At 49.9% G+C, this 19,227-nt stretch overlaps 1 protein-coding gene across 1 annotated transcript; it reads left to right on the top strand.

Annotated features, from left to right (window-relative positions):
* Window positions 1-13,865: 13,865 nt before the first annotated feature.
* On the top strand, window positions 13,866-15,500 carry ID3 (inhibitor of DNA binding 3). The gene is made up of 3 exons (XM_014481274.2): window positions 13,866-14,247; window positions 14,367-14,450; window positions 15,003-15,500. Exons 1-2 carry the CDS (start codon window positions 13,948-13,950, stop codon window positions 14,424-14,426), a joined length of 360 nt encoding a protein of 119 aa, XP_014336760.2. The 5' UTR covers window positions 13,866-13,947; the 3' UTR covers window positions 14,427-14,450; window positions 15,003-15,500.
* The last annotated feature ends 3,727 nt before the right edge of the window (window positions 15,501-19,227 follow it).

Genomic DNA, 19,227 nt, shown 5'->3' with positions numbered 1-19,227 from the left:
TCCCCTTCTAAAGGGGGCATCTGCTGCTCAGCCCCAGCTTTCTTCGGGTGAAATTTTCCAATTCTGAAATCACTGAACAGGCTGGGAAAAAAAAAATTCTCATGGGCTAGATCTGGCCTGAGGCCACCCAGGTGTGACTTCTGAATTTATCTCCACCCCATTGGTGGTGAGATGGTGAGATGATGAGATGTCCTCTGGCATTTACAGGCTTTCCAGGCTCTGGGGGAGGAGGAACCAGCTGGGCCTGGATGTGGGAGGGAACGTGGTCAGGAGCAGAGCAGGTACTGCAGGGGGTGCCTCGGGGGAAAGTTGAGAGGGAGAAGGGACCAACCATTTCCCTGAGGGACCAGCCATCACCTGCAGGAAGCAGTGATGCATCAAAGGGTACAGGAAATCAGGCAGAGGCCAACCTGAAGAAATCAACCAGACTGAGGTAGGCTTTATGCCTCATGGCTTCAGAACAAATCAAGCAGACCCTTTCTAATTTCAAAACGTATCAGTTCTTCTCTTCCCCCTGAAATCGCTAGCAACACCGGCTGACTGTGTGCAGACTGGCAGGCAGGAGGCTGGCAGGGGTCGGGGGGAGCAGGAGGCTTTTCACTCTCTGCCTTTTCATGCTTTCTGAATTTCGAACCAGGTGGAAGTGCTATCTATTTAAAACATTACATTGAAATCCCTTTATTCATTTAAAAATATTTTAAAAACACAATAGTTTACGTTCAAGGTAAAAAACAAAACAAAACATGAATGCAATGTGTGACCTTCTGGCAGGAAGGTTTAGAAATGGTGAAATGTGAATAAATGTTAACAAATGGGCTAGTTACTTTGGATCCACCATCTTTGCTGTTTTTCCTTATCCTCACACACCAGGACTTTGATAAAACCAACTGGTGTCTTCAGTTCCACTCTATTCCAATCTGAATGGCAAAAAGCTAAGACTTGAGAGTCGCTCAGCTTGGTGACCTTGAGCCAATGTGCTTACCCTCTTTGAGCCTCAGTTTTCCGGTCTGTAAAACAGAGGTGATAATGATACCAATTTTATGGACTGTTACGAAGATTAATGAGTTAAGGTAAGTAAGGCACTTGGAACAACACAAAATCAGTGTCCAAAAATGACTCTTATTATTATTTTTACTGTTCTCTTCTAAACTTGTTTCTTTTGAGTGGGAGAATTATTAAAACCATAACAACTTAGGGCTTCCCTGGTGGTTCAAACAGTAAAGAATCTGCCTGCAATACAGGAGATCTGGGTTCAATCCAGGGGTCAGAAAGATACCCCTGGATAAGGAAATGGAAACCCACTCCAGTATTCTTGCCTGGGAAATCCCGTGGACAGAGGAGCCTGGCGGGCTACGGTCAATGGGTTCACAAAGAGTTGGACATAACTGAGCGACTCACACAATAACAACTTAAGACATGCAATGAAGGTGATCAAAATGAAGTGAATTTAACCTCTGGGCCCCCAAATACTTACAACCACACTCTGAAGGGAATATCCAGGTCATCATTTTATAGATAAGGAAACTGAGGCCTGGAGAAGGTAAGCAAGTTCCTCAAGGACACTGAGTTTGGACACAGAGAAGACAGAGGCTTGAATCAGGATTTCAAGATTCCAGATTCCATGACTTTCAATTAAAGTCTGTCTTCTGGTGTGATTATATGGCATGATCATAAAATAACAGGACTGAGTGGGGCAGTTGGATTTCAGTTTGTTTGGTTTGGGGACAGCCCCTCCCCTGACATAGTCCCAGATCCAGTAGATTCTAAGGTGGGGGTCAGGTCAGGTCTCTGGCTCACATTCTGGTCTCAGTTTTGAAGCCAAGTTCTCTCCCCGGGGAGGGATACAGGATTGGGGAGGGGGTGTCAGTGCATGGGGGGGTTGCCATGGGTGACCCTGGCCCAGCTGCTGCCTGAGCTTTCTCACGAGGAGGTTCTCCCAGCGTCCCAGATCCACCCCAGGCCCTCTGCCGCCTCCCCCAACCCTCGTCATCTAGGGAGCAGTTGTTGTAGCTTGCAAGTGTGTCTGGCACCAAACCTGGGAGTTAGATGCTCCAGAAAGATGAAGGGCACTGCCCAAGCAAACCTTAGGAAGCAAGAGAGCCCAGTGATCAAGAGCACAGCCTTGTAGGTTTCAAACCCAGCTCCTCCACTTCCTAGCTGAGTGGCGGTGGGCTTCACCTTTCTGAGGCTTCCACACCTGTGAAATGGGAAGGCCAGCGTATCTATCTCAGATGTTGAGACGCTTTTCTTTTTTTAAAAGCGCTTTATTGAGGTATAATTTACATACCATAAAATTCACCTGCTTTAAGTACACAACTAAGTGATTTTTTAGCCTATTTAAAGAATTGTATGAGCATCACCACATCCATTTTAAAATATTTTTATTGGGGCTTCTCTGGTAGCTCAGACAGTAAAGACTCTGCCCACAGTGCAGAAGACCCAGGTGTGATCCCTGGGTCGGGAAGATCCCATGGAGAAGGGAATGGCTACCCACTCCATGGACCAAGGAGCCTGGTGGGCTACAGACCAAGGGGTCGAAAAGAGTCAGATGTGATCAGTCTCTCCAAAAAAACTCTCTTGTACTCATTAGCAGTCACTCCCCTTCTTCTTCTTAGCCTTAGGTAACCACTATTCTATATTCTATCCCTATAAATTTACCTTTCCTGGAAATTGAACATAAATGGAATTATACAATATGTTGTCCTTTGTGCTTTGTTCCTTCCACTTAGGCTAATATTTTTGAGGTCCATCTATAGATTCTATACATCCGTAGTTGTTCCTTTTTTTTTTTTTTGGTTACACTCCACAGCTTGTGGGAATCTTAGTTCCTTGACCAGGGATTGAACCCAGGCCCAAGGCAATAAAAGCACCAAGTTCTAACCACTTGAACACCAGGGAATTCCCATGTTTGCTACTTTTTATTGCTGAGTAATATTCCATCATATATGACTGTACTACATTCTGTTTATGCGTTCATCATTTGGTAGACTTTGGGGTTGTTTCCAATGTGGGGTTATAATGAGCAAGGCTGCTATGACTGTTCCCTGTACAAGGTTTTGAACAGACATATGTTTTCATTTCTCTTGGGTGAATACCTAGAAGAATGGCTAAAGTCATATGGTCAATTTATATTTAACTTTGTAAGAAACTGCTAGTTTTTCAAAGTCTTACATTCCCAGCAGTAAGTATGAGGATTTGCTGAGAGAATTAAATGAGATAATTAACATAAAATGCTTAGCACTGTGCCTGATCACCGAGAAGGCGATGGCACCCCACTCCAGTCCTCTCGCCTGGCAAATCCCATGGACGGAGGAGCCTGGTGGGCTGCAGCCCATGGGGTCGGGAAGAGTTGGACACAACTGAGCGACTTCCCTTTCACTTTCACTTTCATGCATTGGGGAAGGAAATGGCAACCCACTCCAGTGTTCTTGCCTGGAGAATCCCAGGGATGGGGGAGCCTGGTGGGGTCACACAGAGTCGGACACGACTGAAGCGACTTAGCAGCAGCAGCAGCAGTGCCTGATCATAGTGAATCTTCTATAAATGGTAGCTAGTATTAGTAGAGGTCTTAACAGAATCTTAATAGAATGGTGCTAGAATCCAAGGTACTGCTGCCTCCTTTCCTGGAAAGAAAGTGAAAAAAGCCCACACACCCTTTATCCTCTTAGCCTGGCATTCAAGGCTTTCTACACACCCCATTGCTCCATCTACCCATCCAGTCTTGGCCAGCATTCACCTTGCCCTCTAGCTTCTGCCCAGCCAAGCTGATCAACACTTCTGCTCCCACCATTCTCTGCTGTCTCCCTCTTGCTTTCTCTTCAAGTATTAAAATCCTACTTGGCCTTCAAGACTCAGGTCTAGCTCAGGTGTCCTTTCCTCTCCAAGGTCTATCTTGACTTTTTTTTTTTGGTCATGCTGTGCAGCGTGTGGGGTCATAGTTCCCTGACCAGAGGTTGAACCCATGCTTCTTGCATTGGAAGCTTGAAGTCTTCCAACGGGACCACCAGGGAAGCTGCCTACACTGACTTTCTAACTAACTAGACTAGCGCTGTCTGTGTGCTGTTGAGGACCTGAAATGTGGCTAGTCTGAACTGAAATGTGCTGAGTTATAATATATACATCAGATTTTGATGATTTAGCATGAAAAAGTAATGTGAAATTAGTAGGGTTTTTGGTATTAATTACAGGTTCAAATAGTATTGGGGGTATATTGGGTTAGGTAAAAATACATTATTGAAATTAATTTATTAAAAAATTTAAAAGTGAGGCTGCTAGAAAACCTTAAATTACACACATGGCTCACATCTGTGCCTAAATGCTAGTTCTACTGGACGGCATTAGTAAAGAGCATCAATATCTTAACAGCTGCTGTTTATTGAGCACCTCTCTTCTTACACTGTTGTATCTGTTATCTGATGTAACGCTCAGTGCAACCCTGTGGGGAGATGTTATGAATATCTCCTTTTTACAGATAAGAAAACAGAGGGAAGGTGTGGTCTCCCCAAGGTCACCCAGCTGGACACTGGCAGGATTCAAACCCAAGCTGTCTGCCGCCAAAGCCCATAGTCTCCATTCTGCTGCACATACCACTGAAGCATCAAGGGGGGTCTCCTGGGGTGCCTTTGGCTGGAATCAGAATAGCTCTTCATGGTAATGAATCATGCTAATCAGAAGCTCTGACTGAATGCTTGTCTTTCATAAACACGAAAGAAGAAAGCAGATTAATTAATAGAAGCAGTGCATTTGGAGTAAGTCAGATCTTGGCACCTCTGGGTGTAATAAGATTGAGAACTACGGATCTAAATACGTATCTCGTTTGACAGGTGGGGACACTGATGCCCAAAAGGGAGAAGGTTTGTCCAGGGTTGTCAGCCAGTGGCAGAGCCACATGCGAAAGCAGGGTTTCTGGGCTCTCAGGCTGAGTTCCCCTGCATGGACCTCACTGTCTGTACATGGAAGGCCCCTGCCCCCAGCCACCTGGAAGCCTTTTGTCTTGAACCAGCCCCCTTCCTCTCCCCAGCCTATCCCGAGGACTAGAGAGAAGGGGGAGTCAGGAGACCCAACTCATTCCCACCAGGGTCCCAAGGCCACAATCCGGTCCTGGGCCAGGAATTCCTTTCAGAGACTGAATTAAACTGAGCCCGAAAATAATTCTGCACCCTTGGACGCCTCCAGGAGCTCCTTATTTCTATTCTGCCGGATCTAGCGGGCCAGGCCTCCCCAAGTCTGCTCTCGGCCATCTTCTGGGCTCCCCCAGACTTCCCCTGCCAGCTCCTGTCTCCACTCATACGTGTGTTAGGGAATGGGGGTGTTTAAATGTGTAAAGACTACCCACATCCCTGTGCCCTCTTCCCAGCCTCTCCAAACAGGCAGGAGAAAGGGCGAGAGAGACGTCCCAAACCGGGCATCATCATTGCTATGAGCCAACCCAGGAGGGCCCGAGCCAGAAGCACAGAGAAGAAACCCCAGACGCAGACACAAAGGGGAACCAAGAGTGTGCCCAAGACAGAAGAACAGGACGGACGTAGATCAAGATCAAGGCACGGAGCGAGAGACGAAGAGAAGAGACAGAAGAGAAAGAGAAAGGAGGTGGAGATGAAAAGGGGATTCAGAAAAAGGAAAACGAGAGGAAGGCAGAGCAGGAAGAAGAGAGAGAAATGAGAACGTGCGGGAGAGACCGCAAGAGCAAGAGAGGCGCGACGGGGGCGAGGAGGAAGGAGGCACCCCGAGGGCGCGAGGGGCGATGGGGGCGATCGGGGGGCGCCCGGGCCGCGGGGGTCCCGGGGTGGGGAGGGGCGGCGGGCCTTCCTCTCGGCGCCTCTCCCCGCCGCGGCGGTCGGAGCAGCCGCATTCCTCCGGGTTTCCCACACACTCGCCATCAAAGAGTCCCCAAAGCCCCGACTTTTCCCGCGCCCCTCCCCCGCCAGGGCCGGAGAAGCTATTTTTCACCCCCTCCTGGTCTTTAATCTGTTGTGGGGGAAAGAAAGCGGCTTTTGTTGGGCGAGGGGCTGCGCGAGGGGCGGGGCGGGGGAGCCGGCGATTGTGTGTCCCCGCAGCTGCGCGCCCCGGGCCGCCCGGGTGGGGCCGCAGTGGCGCGGGCGGGGAGGGCCCCCCCGAGGTCGGGCCGGGCCGGGCCGGGGTGGGGCGCAGGGGCGCGGGCGCGGATGGCCGGGGCAGGTCGACCCAGCCCGGGGTGAGGCCCGCGGGGGCGCGGGGTGCGGACGGGAGGGTCGCAGGGGCCGAGGGAGTGGAGGAAAAGGGCCACCCGGGCGCGCAAGCCCATTGTCCTCTTGGCCCTGTTCTGCAGCTGGCCCCGAGATTGGGGGAAGATGGGCACACGCGGAAAGGGCACGTGGGGAGAAGGCTGCACACCCGCAGGAGGTCGTATCCTCAGGCAGGGGGCCACGAGAACCGCACTTTTAAGTAACACGCAGGGAGACACGTGCACACACACACACACACACACACACACACACTCTGTCTCACCAGGGACATAGACACACAAACTCTCAAGAAGGGTCCCACAGCCAGAGAGGGGCCAACAATACACACTCTGGGAGGAACACACATATTCAAAAGAAGAACCCACTTACACACATACACAGACACCCACACACCACCTGACACCATAAAGGTCTGTTCAGCAACGTGGGTTTCCAATATGAATTTCCTTTTCCTTCTGGTTGGATTCCTGGGTGGGGAAGATCCCCTGGAGAAGGGACAGGCTACCCACTCCAGTGTTCTTGGGCTTCCCTGGTGGCTCAGCTGGTAAAGAATCCACCTGCAATGCAGAAGACCTGGGTTCGATCCCTGGGTTGGGAAGATCCCCTGGAGAAGGGAAAGGCTACCCCCTCCAGTATTCTAGCCTGGAGAAGTCCATGGACTATATCCTCCATGGGGTCACAAGGAGTCGGACATGACTGAGCGACTTTCATGTCACTTCACTTCTCCTTCCAATCCCCATTTTTCCTTAAGACTGGCCTGCATTCTCCAGTATTAGCTTCTAGACCCTCCCTCCAGTTGGCAGCCTGGCTCATGCTTTGGAGCACAAGCTCTGGACTCAAGCAGCTGTGCTCTGCCTCCTAACAGCTGTGTGACCTTGGGTGAGTCGCCTCACCTCTCTGAGCTTCGATGGATATGTGGGTTGTAGGAGATAATATATGTAAGATGCCTGACTCATCGTTGGCACTTGGTAAAACTAATCCCTTATGAGCCTGCTGATGCTGGGGCCCCAGTAACGAAGACACTCAGGGGTAGCTGTGGCCAGCCTGTCTTCAGCCTTCCTGCACCCCTGCACTTCTACCTCAATGCCCAGTTGGGCGTGGAATTGGCCCCAGCAGGTTCAGCTCTGTCCCCAGGCCAGATCCGTCCCATTCCAACCTCAATACCTACCCTTTGAACTGCTGCTGGGACCTGCACCAACACAAGACAATATCGGGGCAGGGTGAACATTGCTTTTCCATGATCCTTTTTTTTTTTTTTAACCTTCATTTTTTCTTGCCTTGGTTCCATCATCTTTCTAAAGCCCTTCCTGAACCCCAGTAGTGACAGCCCTAATCCAATTGTCAGTATCTGTCTGTGGTAACTACATCCCCTAAGGGGTCTCCCATGAGTGATCACTGGGATGGAGCTTAATTCAGTACATCCTTACTCATTGCCCATTCTCTGCCAGGCACCGTGAGGGATACTGAGACTGGGGAGACAATATGACATAATTACAAAGCAGGTGAGCTATAAACCCCACAGGATGGTTAGAAGAGTTCAGTGAAACTATGAAGGAAAGTGCTTTGGAAATAGCAAAACCTCTGCAATAATTCCTTTTCCTTTTGCTACTTGATTCCCACATAACCTGCTGCTGCTCTCCAAAGACTAGAAGCTCCAAACCCTTTCTTTCTTTTTTTCTCCAAACTTCTCTTAACAGGGAAATGAGGTTATCCCTATCTGTCCTCATTAGCCTAGAAATGCTGGAGAAATATTGAGAAGGAAATGGCAACCCACTCCAGTGTTCTTGCCTGGAGAATCCCAGGGACGGGGGAGCCTGGTGGGCTGCCGTCTATGGGGTCGCACAGAGTTGGACACGACTGACGCGACTTAGCAGCAGCAGCTGGAGTGAGGGAATTAGTCCTTGTGTGTCTGGACACTGTGTGCAGTTTGAAAGTCTGTCTCCATCCTTTTGTTCATCAATGTTTGAGCCACCAGACCTGAGAGTTCAGATTTTGATTGTTGGAATGTTTTTTTCTCCTGGCTCTGTGGACAAGTCTCTTTGACCTTCAATACCTTTGTCATAATACCTACCCTCAAAAGAGAAGATTATACAAGACAGAATTTATAAAGCACCAGCACAAGATAGGTTATCAGAAAGTAAATTCCCTTCGTACTTCCCTGCAGTTGTCTACCCACCCACATACCTCCCAGATGCCAACCCAGCCTCTGGCCGTCCCACGGTCACTGCCTACCTGCTGACATAAGGGCTTAGTTAGCTTCAGGGCGGTATGACTGGACCAAGCTAGGCTGGCTTTGGGTTGAAAGAAGGAGAGAGGGAGGAAACTCAACTCCACAGCTGACTCCTAAATACAGGAGTAGTCAGTTTGCACTTTGTTTAAGAATAAACATCCCTTAAAGCATGGACAGGAAGGTTTTTTTGGGGGAAAAAAAAAAATCTTCAGATTTCCAAGAAATTTCCAAAGCTCTCTGAGTCTCTCTCTGCTTAGAAAATATTTTCTAATACCTTAGTGTCTGTCTTCCAACCTAATGATTGTCCCCCTTGCTTTTCTCTATCGAGTAGAATAAAATGTCTCAGGAGCAGACTACTTTCCTAGGAGGTCCCTTGAAAGGGCAGAAGGAAAAGCATAAACACAGAAGGATAAAAGCTTTGAAACAGGTACCTGGGTACAAAGTTTGGATCTGTAGCTTATTAGCCATGTAACCCTAGGCAAGTATATTAACTTCCCTGAGCCTCGGTCTGCTGGAACACAGAATGATTCAATGAGATAATGCATAAGGCAAGAAGGACTTGGCAAATAGTTAAGATTCAGTGAAGGATGACGACGATGATGACGATAATGATGAGACCGAGTACTTCTGAACTGTAGAGGAGCCCATCTTGGAGGCCTCTGATGTCCACATTCCTGTAAGGGCTCATGCCTGAGATCCAGAGGCTCCCCATAGTCTTCTTCTCAGTATTGCCCATGTTCCTGAGAACAGTCTCAGCAGGAACCATTAAGCTTCTTGAAACCACCTCACTCACCAGGGGCTATATCACATCACAGCACATGAAAATAACTAACTGGTTCCTGTGGCACTTTCTATCCCTTGTCCCCTTGATCCTCCCAGCTGTTAAGTGGGTGGGTATTTCTCCCCATTTTACAGAGGAGACAACTGAGGCAGAGGCAGGCTAGGTAGTCCATCCAAGGGTTTGAGCCTGGCTTTGAACCTGCATTCCCTGTGATCTTCTTGTTGCACAAGAGTCTCAAGATGTAGTTGGAGGTCTAGCCTTGCTAGGGGGAGAGGGAGGGGTATGTTCTAAGTGTGTGGCTAGGAAATCCTCCTCACACTCTTACAGGTACTTTGTGAGTAGACAGGTGTGTGTGTGTGTGTGTTAGTCACTTGGTCATGTCCATTTCTCTGTGATGCCATGGACTGTAGCCTATCAGGCTCCTCTGTCCATGGAATTCTCCACGCAAGAATACTGGAGTGGGTTGCCATTCCCTTCTCCAGGGGATCTTCCAGACCCAGGGACTGAACCAGGGTCTCCTGCACTGCAGGCAGATTCTTTACTGTCTGAGCCACCAGGGAAGTCAAACAGGTACATATTAGGAAATGCAGCATCTGAGGATTCTTGAGACCCCTAAGGTATCCCTAATACAGCAGACTACCCTAATTCAAAAGAGATTTAGAGGGCAAAGTGGACAGGGAGCCACATGAAGGGTAGGTATGGGTCCTGGCTACAGGTCAGCAACTAATATCCGAGTACTTCTGAACTATAGAGGAGCCCATCTTGGAGGCCTCTGATGTCCACATTCCTATAAGGGCTCATGCCTGAGATCCAGACGCTCCCCATAGTAAAAAGAGTAACTTTGGGCAAGATTCAGAGGTTCCCTTGATCCCCACTTTCGACATTAAAAGCAAAAAATAGAAAGGTAGATAGAAGCTCAGTTTAGGCAAAAAGACATCTGCAATTCTCATCATCATTACTTTGGCTTTGAAATCGACAGCTCAGAGACCCCCCACCACTTTTAAAAATTTTAAAGACAAAACAGTATAACAGTTCTGCCAACTCTTAAAAAAAAAAAAAAAACAGAGAGCACAACATTGGCTTTTTTTTTTTTTTTTTTTTTTTAAATTTTGGCAAAGGAAGATTCAGTTTCTGGAAATGCTTGCAAAATGATTCCTGACACTGGGGGGAGATAGTTAAAAAAAGAAGACGACGAAAACTTATTAAACACATGTAGTAAAGGACGAAGGTGGGAAGAAAGCGAATCAACGAAAGAAAGGAAAGAACTAAAAGAGATAGACGGTGGGGAAGGGGGAAGCCATTAAAGGGCCCCAATTCAAGGAACGTTATCAAGTTCTCAGCATCTGCAATTCACAAGCCGCTTGTGAGTCGGGGCGGCGCAGACTCCGCCCCTTTCTCGGGTGTCGGACGCTCATTGGTGGGGGCGGCAGTCGCCGGCCGGTGACTGCCCGAGGAAAGGTTGCCTGGGACACGCATCCCTGTGTGAACGCATGACGTCCCACCCTGGCGCCAGGCTGTCTGGGGCTGAGTCTTAGATCAACACAGCTGTGGGACCGGGACCCACAGCTGGGCAAAGGAGCGGATTCCTCAACAAAAAATAGGATTGTGAGAAAAGTTCTGAAACAAAAACAGCGCAGACAAAAGCCTTAATGACATCCTTTCATAAAAATAAAAAATGCAAGAGGGGGGAAAAAGCTGGTAAAAGGAGCAGAACTGGGAACAGAAAGTTCAGAGGCATTTGGAATAAGAGACTGAGGCCCCACCACCGCTAAACAAGTTGCAGAAGGCCTGAGCTAGCCCTTCAGTCCGCTGTTGGGAAAAAGAAGTCTTTTGGTTTCAAACTTTATCCAGTGTTCTCAACCGTAACCCATTTCTTTCAGAATTAGCATCTTACATTGGAGAGTACCCTTAGAGGTCATTTGCTGCCCCCTCCCCCAATTTTACAAAAAAATGAAGCCCAGGAAGGAAGGAAATTCTTCCAAGGCCACATTGCAAGTTATTGACATGACCAGGAAAGAATTCTGCTTGCTAATCCCACTGCATCTCTTTCCTGCCTGTGTCGCCCAGCTTCTGGGCATTTTAACCTGAAAGCATCTTTAGAGATAACGTGAAAGTGTTTTGCAAACTGCTGTACAAGCCTGAGACATCAGTGGTAGTGATGGAGGAGTGAAAAAGAGATGGGGGAATCTATGTGGCTGCTGCTAAGTCGATTCAGTCGTGTCCGACTCTGTGCGACTCCATGGACGGCAGCCCACCAGGCTCCCCTGTCCCTGAGATTCTCCAGGCAAGAGTACTGAAGTGGGTTGCCATTGCCTTCTCCCGAATCTATGTGGACCTGTGGACTAAGCACGGACCACTCAACCAGACATGCACTCAACAGTCACTTGCCTTCACATCCACTCAACCAGTCCTCAGGCACCAAGGAGACTAATGGATGTGATGGAGACAGTATGTTAAGCGCCTTGCAGAGAAGAGACATTTAATAATTACATGTGGAAGGAAGGAGGTAGGTCTAATTAGCTCCATTTTATAAATTGGAAAATTGAGGCAGAGAGACGTGACTTACCCAAAACTCACAGGTTTACTAAAAAAGAATGGAAATTTGAACATAAATCTGCCTAGCCTCAGAGGCCATGATTTTTTCCAGAACCTGGGCTTGACTATCTTGCACAAACCATGGAGGCCTGCGTGACAGAAAAGGAAAAGGTTTTCTTTTTGGTCATGCAGGAGTCCTCATAGTCACCATATTCCCTTCCTGAGACCAAATAGCTGACAGGCTCTCCAGTTGACTTCTGTAGCATACATAGACTGATTTGTCCTTTCACAGGATATCTTCACCTTCTTATACTAAAGAGACTGTCCTTGAAAACATCCGTATTTCAGGAAGAAATCTTTTGAAGACCTTTTACCTGGGACACAGATTCCTGTGGTATGACAGCTAAAAAAAAAAAGGCTTTGGGGCTGGCTCTGCCATTACTTGTGGTGTGACCTTGAGAACATCTTAAAACTCCTTTCTGGACCCTTTACCATCCCACACCTGCCTGTCCAAATTTCATAAAGCAGCAGACTGCTAGAGTTGGAAAGGATTTTAAATAATCACTTAGCACCATTTCCCCATTTTAGTCACAAGGAACCAAGCCCAGGGTACCTGAGCTTGTCCACGGTCACAGGACAGATTATTGGCAAGGCTGGGAAGTTGAATCCAGGACTCCTAACTCCCAGTCTAGAGTCCTGTTTTACTATGACTCTTTTGAGATTGTCCTAGCTCTGAGCTCCCATTGTTCCAGTCTTCAGTGCCACATAGTATAGAACTCTTAATTGTTTCCGGTGTTAATCTTGTCTCCCCGAGTCCTGGGATCCTTGAGAGCAGAAGTCACTGTTTTAAGGAAAGCAACTCCATAAATATTCATCAAGTGATTGATTAGGGAAGCAACCATTGAGGGATCCCACCTGGTCACTCCCCAGATGGAAACCAGCATTCAGAGGCTGCACTTTCTCCCAAACCCTTGGAAATGACAAGAAGACAAGCAAAGAATGCAATGTCTCATTGCAATACGGGGCTTACTCGCCTGTCCCCCCGTCCCTTTCTTGGGGGCTCTCAGATAGAGCTGGAGCCATTTCAGCAAGGCTAAGAATAATCAAGTCCAGGTGGCCTGCCCTTCCACAGCAGAAAGAGACAGACAATAGAGTGATGAAATTACCAAACTATTGTTTTCTGCATAGAGGTGTGTGGAGAATGTGGGGTTGGAGGGAGGGAGAAGGGAGAGTTAAAAAAAAGATTAACTGACCCAAAGGGAGCTCCTAAAAAGGTTATCTAGAAATCAGCCCATCTGTATCCCATATTCAAAACCCTGTCCAAAATTCTAATCAAACTCACTTCCAAAACATAACTGGGCATATATTTGGCTCCTTATGGAATGCATGGGGCCAGAGGGTGGGAGCTTTTTTCCTTCCCCAAGCAAAAACCACAATTCAAGCTTTTTTTTTTTTCTTTCTCCTTGTTGCTCAAACAGTGTTCTTTGCTCAAACCCCCTTCCCCTCCTCCTTCTGCAATCTCAGCGCCTAGCCCAAATCTGTTTTCTTCATTGTAACCTCAGCTTCACCGCAATTAATTTTTTCCCCCTCTGGTCACAAGATAATTCCTGACGCCAGTGAGTCTGGAGGTCAGACGAACAGCAAATTGGGGAACAAGGCGGCACTAATTCCTTACAAGTTTCCCTTGAAAAATCTTTTGCTTAAAAAAAAAAAAGCTTTGCTGTTCAGGGATTTATGACCTCGGAGGACTATGGGTTCGAACCAGTATTGGGCTGTAGGTGGACTGGCAAGCGGGCAGGGGAGCTCGAAGATATGGGGCGCTGCCAGGAAAAGGCAAATTCTTAAAAGTTAATGGTTTTAAGTGATTTTTTAAAATCCTTGCTGGCAAGGAGGCCCGCCTCTCCCCAGTATCAGCGCTTCCTCATTCTTTGAATCCGCGGCTCCGCGGTATTCGGCGTCAGACCGGCCAGAGGAAGCCTGTTTGCAATTTACCCGGGTTGTGAACGCCCAGGGTCGACGGAGGCGGGGCCACAGCGGTCTGTTTTGCATAAAGGGGCGTGCCCTCCAGGCCGACTCTATAAGTGCAGACTTCGGAGCGCGTGAGCGCGTTGCAGGCTGCTCTAGAGGGTCTCTGTCTATCTCCTTCCTTCCAGCACTTCCCAACCTCATTGCTCAGTATGAAGGCGCTCAGCCCGGTTCGCGGCTGCTACGAGGCGGTATGCTGCCTGTCGGAACGCAGCCTGGCCATCGCGCGGGGCCGTGGCAAGAGCCCGGCCGCCGAGGAGCCGCTGAGCCTGCTTGACGACATGAACCACTGCTACTCGCGACTGAGGGAACTGGTACCCGGAGTCCCGCGAGGCACTCAGCTTAGCCAGGTGGAAATCCTGCAGCGCGTCATCGACTACATCCTCGACCTGCAGGTGGTCCTGGCCGAGCCGGCCCCTGGGCCCCCAGACGGCCCGCATCTTCCCATCCAGGTGCGCGCGGGCGTGCTCGGGAGCTGGGGCGGGGCTGAGCTCCAGGGCTGGGATGCTACGGGACCCCTGGACCTTCCAAACTCCGTGCGTAAACCCTTCCCCCCTTTTCCTTCTCTCAGACAGCTGAGCTCGCTCCGGAACTTGTGATCTCCAACGACCAAAGGAGCTTCTGCCACTGACCTGGCCCGTCCTGGCGCCTCCAGGTGAGTATCCAAGCCTTCTCTCGGGGGCGGGGAAGGGGGACAGCTGGTGCTTAAACGGCGATCTTGGAGTTGGTAGGCCTTTTAAAGGATTACCGCGGCCCCCTCGGTTTAGGGAAATTCAGGCCAGAGAGGCGCAAGTGACTTGCCCGTGGTCACAGCAAATGAATGACGGAACCAATTCTGATCCAGAGTTCGTTTCAACCTTAAGTGCACGTTGTTCCCGTCTTCCCCATTGGCCAAAGGTGCGAAACTATAGACGCAGGTCCGACTAGATAAAATAACCAGTCTGTCTGTGGCTTGGAGTCGTAAAAGGAGCCGCGTTTTTCTCAGCCCCCCTCCCAACTAGTGTCACTTCCAATAGGCAGGGGTGGTGCAAGCTCCGCCTGTGGTCTTTCGGCGCCAACTGGGTGGGGGCAGTGTGGGGCGCGAGTTATCAGCTGGAGGTAGAGACCAAGTTTCCTCCCTGGCGCCGGCCAGTCTGCGGACGGCCCCCGCTTGGGCGCGCTCGGCGGAAACTGACGGCTCCCTGGTCTTCTTTCCTGCCCCGCCCAGAACGCAGGTGCTGGCGCCCGTCCGGGACCCCGGGACCCTCTACGGCCGGAAGCCCGAGGGCATGGATGGGCCTCAACCTTGCCCTGCCCACTTGACTTCCCCAAACCCCTGCCTCGAGGCTGGACCTGCGCCCGGGAGCGAAGGACTGTGAACTTGGGTGGCCTAAAGAGCCGGCGCTAGCTCTGGGCACCAGCTGGGCAACCTCCCCCTGCCCTCACCCCACTCCCAAGTTTTAAAGACTGTCTTTCAGTGTGTGGAGGTGTACGGGGTTGGGGGGTGGGGCTGGCTGTTCTCCAAATTCTGCCTTGGCCAAGGCAGCGGTAGAGCTGGTCTTCTGGTCTCCTTGGAGAAAGACTCTGTTGCCCTGATTATGAACTCTATAATAGAGTATTTAGCTTTTGTACCTTTTTTGCAGGAAGGTGACTTTCTGTAACCATGCGATGTATATTAAACTTTTTATAAAAGTTAACATTTTGCATAATAAACGGTTTTTAAACACTTGTGTTTATAATTTGATTCCTTAAGTGCTAACATTGTTTCTCACAAAGCTGGATTTAGGGAGAATAAATTCATGTCTTTCTTGGAGCTTAGGAAAAGTAAACTTGCTTATTCCCTTAAAAGGGAGATGGGCGAATGCCCAGCTAAGACTGGGGAAGAGGGGGAAGTAGAAAGGGCTCATGGTGGAGCCCCACACGCACTGGGTGCAGAGAAGAGCCTTGTCCTGTCTCACTTTACAAGTGAGGGAAGACTGGAGAGAGAAAGTGACTGGAACAAGCTCATCCAGCAAGTTGGGGCCTAGGATAGAAATCTGCTCTCCTGAGTCCCAGTTCTTAGGTAGTTTGAGAGCCATGTTGCTAACTAGCAGATGGCTGTCCTCTTTAATGCCATTCATGATGTTTCTCTAGCAGGGGATGTGAAACAGGACCCTCACCTGTTAGGCAGGGATGGTGCTGATAGACCCATTTCAGAGATGAATAAATGGATCATTGGGCTTGGTTTATTTCCTGCCTCACGTTCTCTGGTTTATTTCCTCTTGGGCTTCCAGAGTTGGGGAAAATAGGATAGGAGTCTCTTCCCTCAAATCTGATCAACCACTCTGATCAGAAGGATTTTGGTGCTGGTTGGGAAATAGGGGAACGAATTATTCTACCACCAGTTAGTTGAAGACTGAGCCTTGAGGAAGAGGGTACCATAGCCCTCATTTCTGGTATATCCTTCCAATAACATCTCCAATGGGAGTCTCCTCTATAAGTACCTTTAGCCCTATTTCAGAAATGGAGAAATTGAGGCTCAGTGGATAATGAGTTGGAGTCAGGTTCACACAGTCCCTTGAGAGGCAGAAATGGGATTTTAAACTTAACTACAGTGACCATGGACAGGGAAGCCTGGTGTGTTACAGTCCATGGGGTCACAAACAGTCGGATACAACTTGATGACTGAACAACAGTGACCATGACTGTCGTGGAAAGGAGCAGGATCTGAGACTGGCTATTCCATGGGGCCAGGCTTGAGAGTCAGGCAGAGGGCAAGACTCCTACACCATGCCATCTTCCTTTGCTTCCCCTCCACCTCGATCTGGCAGTTCCCCAGGTAGGTTCCACCAGGCGCCTGGTCCTACTAGATTCCTGTTTATGATATGATCTCATTCATGTGTTGGCACCTGGCATTAGTTACTTCAGTATTTCATAACAAACAGGTCACGTCATCACCCACCTTTCATGCCTTAACCCTGGTGAATTTGCAAGGGTGAACAGGGGAATGTGATGGGGAGGCAAACTTTGTCTTTGTGAACCACCCTCCTGATAAACCAGTGTACTTAACCTGTTTCCTGTCTCCTCCAATGATCTGGTGGAAGGTATGAATACTCTTTAGAAAATCCACACTCACACACAATTTTGCCAAAGCAATAGGGCTTCCCAGATGGCTCAGTGGTAAAGAATCTGCCTGCCAATACAGGAGACACAGATTCAATCCCTGTGTCAGGAAGATTCCCTCAAGAAAGAAATGACAACCCGCTCCAATATTCTTGCTTGGGGAATTCCATGAACAGAGGAGTCTGGCCAGCTACAGTCCACGAGGTCACAAAGAGATGGACACGACTGAGCGACTGAGGATGCATGCATGGCCAAGCAAACTTCCAATGCCCGGGGGAGAGCCCTCAGTCCCCGTGTGAGGAACTTTTGCTTCAAACCCAGTAAGTACAAGACCCAGGCTGGGTCTGCCTGGGATCATTCGTTAGGTGTTCTGTGCTGGCTCTGAAGTAAGTCAGCCACACAAAAGTGCAAACAGCATACTAGCTGTTTGACTGCAAGCTAGGGACTGTTTCTATTGAGCCTCAGTGTCCACACCTGTGTGAGACCGCTGATCTTGATACAGTTTTGAGGCACCTGGCCCCACATTAAACCATTAATTGCAGCAGAGCCAGGCACTGAACTCAATACCCTGTGCCCTTTGCCACAGCATGCCCCTTCCTGCTCGGAAGTTGCAGGACCGAAAGGCTAGGAAGCTCTGGATGGCTCAACTGCTGTGTGACCTTGAGCCAGCCACCTCACCTCTCCAAGCCTCTCTCCTCCCTTGCACAGCAGCTGGTGCTTCTCGCATTGCTGCCTCCCAGGACGGAAGATAATGGTGGGAAAGTTCTTTGAAATGCATCACACACCTACGAGGTATTATTAAGCTAATTCCAAGGAAATTGCCTGTAAGGTCCTCAGAGACTGAGCTGTTCAGGTGGTGGGGACAAAAGCTGAAACCAGCACACCAATTCTTTAGTCATTAGAGAGTGAAAGCAATTTGGCCCTGGGGCAGAAAACTCTGAGAGAGGGGAGTTGTCTTGTGTCATAAACACCTATCAAATGCCTACCAGGTGCCAGGCTCTATTTTATCTTAACATTTTTCTAATCCTCACCACCACCCAGCAATGTATCATTATTCCCATTTTACAGAAGACACAAATTCAGAGAGGCTGAATAACTTGATCCAGGTCACATAGCAAAGAAGGGCCACATAACAAGGAAGGGCCACAGCAAAGCAGCATCCAGCACCACCTAGCTCCAAAGTCCACGTTCAATTTTTTCCCTCTCCATTCCCTTCCCCTGGGAAGGGAACATATTTGGTCCCCAGTAGGTGCTTGCTAAATGAAAGACCTAGGCCCACCCCAGGTCTCCCTCTCATTTGTTAAAAGAGGATGATGGTGCCTCCTTTGCAGGTCTGTGCTTCGGATTAAAGATGCATAAAGCATCTACCAGACTCTCTGAAAATACAAGATTCACCATTAACCGAATCTTAACAGTTCACTATTGCATCAGCTCTGAAAAACGGACTTTGGGAAGGGATTTTTACTTTGTTAAAAACAAACAAACAAACAAAAAAACCAGGTTCAGAACAGACGAAGTAACTTGCCCGGGGCCCCACAGCTCCTAAGTGACAAAGCAAGGATTCAAATTCATGCGTGTGACAAACCAGAGACGGTGCCCTGTCCGAGAAGGCCAGCGACAGCTCTCCTTAGCTGTGGATGTGCCGGACAACTGTCAGTGGCTGTCTTTCGACCTCATCATCTCTCACGGCTGGCTGGCACTCGTCTCCATTCCCAGGGATACATCCTAAATCCTCGCGTCGCTCTTGAAGAACTGCCTCTGATGCTCCGCTCCCCGCCAAGGCTTCTGGAGGCCGGAGCAGGGGCGGGGCCTCGGCCCACGTGGCCCGGAGCCCGGCTGGGCGGGGCCAAGATAGTCCCGCCCCGGCCCCGCCCCCGGCCCGGCGACCCGCGCTCCCCCCCGCGGGCCCTGGGGGCCGGTCGCAGGTGTTCGCTGGCGCCCGGATGTCTGAGCTCTGGCTCCGCTCTGGCTCCGGCTCCCTCCGCAGCCTGCGGGCGGGGCTCCCAGCCCATCCGGAGCCTCGCGGCGCCCCTGCCGCTCTGCCAGCAGCGCGGCCTCCCGGTTCCCAGCCTCCTGGCTTTGAGGGGCGGGGGGACCGGCCACCCCCCCCCCTCCGGGGCCACCCCCACCCAGCCGAGCTGCTGACCCTATTGCTCTCCCGCTGCCCCCAGCTGCGCTCGGACCGCGGCGGCCTCGACGCGCCCCCACCCCGCTTCCTGCCTCGGCAGTTTTGCCCGAACCGGGCGGCCGCCCTGGATCGCACCCCGTTCCTTCCTTCCTTCATTCTTTTCAGGCAACTTGCATTCCTCGAGCGCCTGCGACGTGCCCCGCACGAGGCCTCTCCGACCTTC

The sequence above is a fragment of the Bos mutus genome, chromosome 2, assembly GCF_027580195.1.
Source record: "Bos mutus isolate GX-2022 chromosome 2, NWIPB_WYAK_1.1, whole genome shotgun sequence".
In the NCBI taxonomy this organism is placed as follows: domain Eukaryota; kingdom Metazoa; phylum Chordata; class Mammalia; order Artiodactyla; family Bovidae; genus Bos; species Bos mutus.
The sequence above is the reverse complement of the archived record's forward strand: the minus strand, read 5'-3'. Positions and strand labels throughout refer to the sequence as shown.

Bases quoted from the DNA above. Each gene is read 5' to 3' on its own strand.
- ID3 (XM_014481274.2), top strand. From the start codon at position 13,948: ATGAAGGCGCTCAGCCCGGTTCGCGGCTGCTACGAGGCGGTATGCTGC. The intron at 14,248-14,366 runs GTGCGCGCGGGC...TCCTTCTCTCAG, and splicing joins GCCCGCATCTTCCCATCCAG to ACAGCTGAGCTCGCTCCGGA.